Below are 7,270 nucleotides of genomic sequence, written 5' to 3'. Positions count from 1 at the left end.
GAGAGAGAGAGGAGAGACGAGAGATGAGAAAGGAAAGAGAGAGAGAGAGCGAAGAGGAGAGAGAGAGGAAGGGAGGAGAATGAGAAGAGAGAGAGAGGAGCGAGGGAGAGAGAGAGAGAGAGAGAGAGAGAGAGAGAGAGAGAGAGAGAGAGAGAGAGATAAAGTGAGTAAGGGGATAGGGTTTCACGCACACGGCCCATCATATGTACCAAGTTGTACACGTCTTACCCTCGTGCGTTTATGTAGCATGACCCATATCTAACGCAGCTCCGGAAAGTTTGGGCGAGAGAAGGAACGAAGAGAGTTACCCGCTAGTGTAAACTAAGGCCCTCCCCCCAAAAAATAACATTACATATATGTGCGTTTGCATAAGTTCAAGATAAGCTCTGGGTTCAGGTATAGATACTTGCGCGGAACTACACGTGTAGTAGTTCTAGCACTTTGAATTTGATATATAGCAGGGGCTAATAATGACAAATTTATTGTCAAAATTGTCATTATTAACTCCTGATATATAGTAATAGCGATACATGGGCTTGGTGCTTTTGTGTACGCAAGGGAGAGTGACAAATTCACACGCTAAAAATGTGCGTACTGAATGAAATCGAGAAGGAAGGCAGATGTTTCTTCACGAGCAACTGCTGAGGAACACGGTAACTGACAATCGCTAGCTATCCACTGCGGTTCCTTATATACAGACAGAACTACATAAATAATATATAATTATAATATATGATAGTCAGAACTACAGGTTCTGTTCACTCGTGCTTAGAGATCACTGTTATTTAACTGGTGCCTGGTATAATGGATCGTGACTGGTAGGTTCATTCATGATTAGAAATCCCTGTTATTTAAGCTGTGTCTAACATAGTACTCAGTAACCGCCGCTCCTCTGTTTCCTGCTACTGATATAACGATGCGGTTGCACATGTACACGATAAATAGCACGCACAGTTGCAAACCACTCATAGTAGCAGTCTGAGTAGTACATGCATGCATCGACGTGTAGAATTATAGTCTGGTTTTGGAAAGGAAATCCTGTCTGTTAATGGCTAGAAGGGTATTCTAGACTCGTTGACACAGCACTCGGCACTTAAAACGATGCCTCCGAGTCAAAGTTGGATGAATTGGGGGAAATTTACGTGCACCTACACACGTTGACACGTACACACATCTAAAATTTCTCAATTTCACGGCTTATACAAATGCCCGTCACCGTGTCACCTACAAGGCTTTCATCAGGAACGCAATTGTTTAAAAGTACGATAGCAACCCATGTTCTTTCGCAGAAACAAGCTGAACCGAATCAACTTGATTGTTTTGAATTGTTATTATACATACTCATTAGAACGTATGACGTTAGACCGACTTCTAACAGATCTAAAGGCCAGCGCACACGTAAGTAATTTTACTGAAGTAAAATGCTGCATGTGTCAAAATACTCACGTGTGCGCCGGATTTCCTTTGCATTTTCTTTGATACGCATGCACCAAGAAACTCAATATCAAACATGTTGACTCACGCGTCAAAATGCTCAACGTGTGCGCGCTACTTGCGTAAATTTACTCAACACTGGTACTCACAGCGCATGCGTTTAAATCGTTTTGAAGATGGCTGCGCCCAGTATAGCCTTGGGTGTTTTATCGGAAGACAAATTGGTGGATTTTTGGCCCGATTATGAATGCCTATACGTCGTTAGTAGCCCAGATTTTAAAGATAGGGAGAAAAGGGAGCACGCATTTCAAGATCTCGCTATAGTAAAAGAAACAATAACATTTCTTCATCACCGGGGGCAGACGAACTATCGGTATCCGCCAATTTGTACAGTCATGTGATCTACATTACCACTTAATACCTTGAGTAATTTTACTCACGTGTGCGGCGGACGCTGAAAATATTTCGCGTGAGTATTTTTACGCATGCATAATTTTACTTGAGTAAAATTACTCACGTGTGCGCCGGGCTTAACTAACAACAAGTATATTACAGAGGCAATGCGTGACACCGCTAGTATTATGTCGTATAGGCTACTATTTTAGAATATAAAATTATTTACCTTCTCATCGCTTTCCTCTATTGAAATTGTTGTCATCTTTACAACCAGTTCAGATCTTTCTTCTATAGAGCCAGCTTCATAATTGTTCTTCAGGATGCCTAAAGAAAATCAACGAAAGCCTATCTTATACCAGTTCAACAAGCGACTACACTTTTTATATAAATAAGAACACCACGGTGGAAAGGCATGTCTGATGGACATTACAGAGAAACACAACTGTTAAAACCAATAAACATTAAAAGCTTCTAATAAAATAAAGGGAACGCCTTCCGTGGTAGTGATGTTCAAACACATTCGATTAGAAACTTCTGATACAGTATACAAGAAGTTATAACATCAGTAAACAAATGAAAAATATATACATTTCAGTTTCTCTGTGCATGTAAATGATAGCTAATGATTGGTTTTATAAGCCAATTACGTTAATAGCCACAATAATAAAACGATTTAATATCATCCATCACATCTCATCAACTTGGGTATAATTATCGCTGCATGCGCCACTGTGCGTCATGAAGTGTGCGCTCCCGTGCTACGCGACGTCTGCGAAAAATAAATTCCGCACGCGCAAACTCGATTTACGAGATACAAATTAACGTAATTACGATATGCCGGGGCACCAATTTGCTTCCCGATCGCATCCTGACCTTCGTACATCCAGCCACGTACTTACACAACTCAATACTCCCCGAGCTATGAAAAAAACGACCACAAGTAGCTTCCACAAGAAACCAAATGCAATGCAGCACGGGCAAAAACGCCTGAAGGAACCAACCACGCAGGTAGGTGGGTGGCCGCGGTGTGAACCTGGAGACAACGCGAACGATCGGTATAACGCAGCAGCAGCCTGCCAATCCCGCAGACTGCCGATCCCTTCTGTGTTTCTTTACACCACGTGAGTGCAAAACCACACATCGCAACTACTTGCGGTTGCACTCACCTGCGCCTACCCTCGGCTGACTCAGCTGTTCTGTGAGTGTAAGAATGGCCGTGTGATTGATAACATAGCACTAACACGCGATCGCCTGTAGCACCTACCCTTGGCAAGGAACGACGGCGCTATAAATCATGGCAGGGTATATAATAACCTGACAGACGAGCTCTCAGCTCTCGAGGCTATACGTGCAATTATCGGCCGATAGAAAATTCACTTTGCCAACCTTCTATCGTTTACACATGTACGTAGGCACGCACACCCTAACCCTAACCCACACGCGCGCGCACGCACGCACGCACGCATATATATATAAAGTTCAGATTTCCATATGCAATTTAAATTATACAGAAAATATTGAAATGACAACAACTGGAGACATAAATATGCATAATTATGTCTCCATGTGTTGTCATTTCAATATTTTCTGTATATATATATATATCAAGAGCTAATAATACCTTGATATATATATATATATAGATAGATAACGTAATCGTGATCATATATTTACGACTAATGGTTTCAACTGCATCCAGATACATAAACATAGCAGTGCACCTCGTTAGACCTCGCCAGATACAAGCTGCCAGATATCACTTCCATTTATATATAACACGCGTACCTAGAACAATACGCCTAGTTGTTGTTGTTGTTGTTGTTGTTGTTGTAAGATTATTTTAGGCAGTCTGTTAGAGTACATGATGTTAGTCTCTTCCCCTTCCTCCACCCCATCCCATACGCATATATATACATATACCAGGAGTAAATAATGACAAATTAAGGTTTGTCATTATTAACTACTGATATATACATATATGTTAAGAATAAATAAATAAATAAATATATATATATATATATATAGAGAGAGAGAGAGAGAGAGAGAGAGAGAGAGAGAGAGAGACCAGCGAACTTGCCTGTCAGTCGATTAGTTCGTCTGCAGTGACTGTAGCCGAGCGTGACGTCACACTGTGACGACGAGCGCACGTGCATTCCGTTTGTCACGCGCACAGACATGTTGTGTTTCTGCCGCTCCTACTTGCGAACTTTGATACTGCTTTTGCTGATGCTAGAGTTAGTGTTGTGGGGCAGAAATCAGAGGCAAGGCCCACACACAAGCCGCCCTGAGATCTTCTACGGAGAGACTTCTCTACGAGTAGTTTGACGTCGCAGCGAGTTGAAAGATCACGATGGTTGACGCACTCACTCACACACACACAGCTCGTTAACGGATTTTCAACAGCTACTCGCTACTCGCGGGCACGAGTGTGTCGCGCAGCTGGGTTGCAGCCAGCTAACCCAGAGACGGCGAGTCAGCAGGGGTGCACGTGGCACGAAACTCGATTTTTTTAGGTCAGCGTTTTTAAAACCAACGTTAGGTCACGCAATACGTACGGGAACACGGCGGACACTGGCCGACAACCTCGTTTGTAATGTACGTAGCGGGCCGTAACTATGGGTACACCTACGACATCCAGCGGTGTCAAAGACAGATACAGAGAGGATGCGGGCGATATGCTAGGGATGCTGATGAGAGATAAGATGTTTAACTAGATTAGGTAAATTGGGGAGGATATGGATCGTGAGGAAAACAGGGATGAAGATGCTGCGGAAAATAGGGAGGCTGGGGATGCTGGGGATGCGGAGGAGGTTACAACAGATGGCTTCGTAAGAGCAAATGGGTCTCGATCGTCTTCTTGTTGCACTTCCCGATAGTCTCGATTCCTGCAATGCCACGTATTCGATGCTCGGGAACGAGGTGTCCTGTTATAATGTCACAGCTCTCTCTCTCGCATCTCTCTTTTTATTTCTCTTTCTCTCTCTCTTTCTCTATTTCTCTTTATTTCTGTCTCTTTCTCTATCTCTCTTTATTTCTGTCTCTCAATCTTTTTTTCTCCTTCTTTCCCTCTCTCTCTCTCTCTCTCTCACTTTCTCCCTCTCAATCTCGCTCGCGTGTAAGCTGCGTGTGTCGGCCAGTACCGTCTACAGCTGGCAGGTGATGAACAACCGGTCACCTCTTGCGTCTGCCGTCCGTCATTTCATTCTCCGTTTAACTTCTGTCTTGTTTTCTCTCTCTTTTCGATTCTCCGCCTCGAAGCTGTTCGCGAGGCAATTAACCACAATCTCACGCACGTATTGACACGTCGTAAAAAAACACTGAGAATAGTGACGCGAGGCCAGCCGCTGCGAGTTTGAAATCAGTCTATGATTTTCCGCAGGTAAATTTACAGGCGAGTGTTATTATTCGCAGTGAGTCGATCATGATCCCACACACTCTCACACACGAATGTTACACGCACCGGCAAAAGACTAGCAATGCTTTCATGTTCACACTGTAACAACGAAATTCACACCGAAGTTTCCTATTCATGCATCTATACATGTGGGAAATTATAACACAGACAGAATTCAATTCTAGCTTTACGTTGCTACGCGCTCACGCAAATGCGCTCCTGTAGCAGCACGGACGCACTCGAATTTGAAATCGGCAGCGACGGCTCTAGCTTCTAGCAGACGGAGGCAGCGAGCATGACCGGTCCTACCCTGCTACGTCCTGCCGAGTGTTATTACTCACAGCTACACGTGAGACCCGTCGCTGCCCATGGTAGACAAGCCGAGAGAGAGCGCGAGAGACGTGACGTCACGGGTGATGCGGTGCGTATTGTGTTCTGGAAGTTATCCTTGCGTGACACACACACACGCACCGCATTGGTTTACAGCAGCTCTCCACCCTCTCTCTCTTTCTCTCTCTCTCTCTCTTCCCCTCCCCTCTCTCACCCTCTGTCTTTCTCTCCCCCCCTCTCTCTCTCTCATAACTTGGGTGCGTGGAACACCACGCTGTGTATAGCGGCGGTGTGGGTGGTAGACACAGGGATAGATTACGATGTGTCACCAGTATATACCAAGACGGTGTTTTTTCTATTACTCACAGCCTTGATAGTGCCACTGCCCCGGCAACACAATTTCCTACCTCCGTGTGCTAACCACATATATTATCATCAGCTAATATTAGCTCTTGATATTATCGGTACATGCGTAATGTACCAAGGCGATATATACTGTTATATATAATGACGTATATATAATTATGCTCACGGTGTGTGGCCCTGGCTTTCAGTCCTTTTTAGATATACAGTAGATTATGCCAAAATTATTAGCTAAATTAAACACAAAAATGTCAATAAATAATGAGCGATGAATTAGCCGGTTTGATCTTAATCGGACAAGTTTGAGCCGCGTGCAAATACCCTCATCGTGTATCATCGGGACGGCGCCTGCCTGGCAAATTGGCGTAAATCCGTTATATATCTGCGTGCCCGTTTGTGTGTGGGGGGGGGGCGTGAGTGCGCGTGTGTGCGCGTGCATGTGTGTGCGTGTGTGCATGTGCGTGCGTGTGTGCATGTGCGCGTGAGTGCATGTGCGTGCGTGTGCGTGCGTGCGTGTGTGCGTGCCTGTGTATGGTTGAGTTCGTGCGTGTGTATACAATAATTAATAAGGCATACCTCCTTTATCCAGTCATAGCAACCTTTAGATCCGGATCCTATCATAAATGACATACGACCGTTATTTAAACAAATGTGATCGCACAACAAACTATATATTTTCCCAGTTATAAATAGCCAACTGGCTATAGATGGTTTCCTATCGCTAGGCGGTGACTTCCAGGGGTGGGGCCTATATAGACGGTCAACAAGAATATTTAGGACGATTCCCATCGTCAACAGACATATGTTACCATTGCTTTCGCAAATATATTTACGCCTGCCGTGAATTGACACGCCGCCGCGCGTGAAAACCCGCGACCCGCACACGTGTGTAGGCGACAAGAGATAACCACGCAGCGGCATCGTCCGTCGTTGGTGAGTCATCGACAAGGCTTAGTCACGTGTGACGACGCAGACTCGCAGACTCCTCGTCATTGATCATGCTCTCGTGGCGCCGGCGCCAGTCATCCGATGGTTATTACTCCTGTTATTACTGATATACTGGTGGATTTTACTGGTGGAGCCCGTATGACTACATATCAGCTACTCAACGCGAGGTTTGGCAATACGAGAGATGTCCTAATACGAGGATTGGGCAGGGGCGCGATCTCCATTAAAAACATGGCGAGAGCAAAAGTATTCTATTTATTAGGAAAACAATAATGAAACGAACTCTGTCTAGGTACGCCAACCCCAACTACAGTGACAGCGAGTGATAGATAGATGGATGGATGGATGGATGGATGGATGGATGGATGGATGGATGGATGGATGGATGGATGGATGGATGGATGG

The 7,270-nt window shown here is 44.6% G+C and overlaps 1 protein-coding gene across 1 annotated transcript in view; it reads right to left on the bottom strand.

Annotated features, from left to right (window-relative positions):
- The window catches only part of LOC106814891 (supervillin-like), a 43,421-nt gene that overhangs the window by 24,845 nt on the left and 11,306 nt on the right, over window positions 1-7,270 (bottom strand). The window contains exon 6 of the mRNA XM_014819267.1: window positions 2,057-2,154. Coding sequence (XP_014674753.1) covers window positions 2,057-2,154 — 98 coding nt within the window. The remainder of the gene's footprint in view (window positions 1-2,056; window positions 2,155-7,270) is intronic.

Source organism: Priapulus caudatus, unplaced genomic scaffold (genome assembly GCF_000485595.1).
Source record: "Priapulus caudatus unplaced genomic scaffold, Priapulus_caudatus-5.0.1 Scaffold999, whole genome shotgun sequence".
NCBI lineage: Eukaryota > Metazoa > Priapulida > Priapulimorpha > Priapulimorphida > Priapulidae > Priapulus > Priapulus caudatus.
This window is presented reverse-complemented; position numbering and strand designations above follow the sequence as displayed.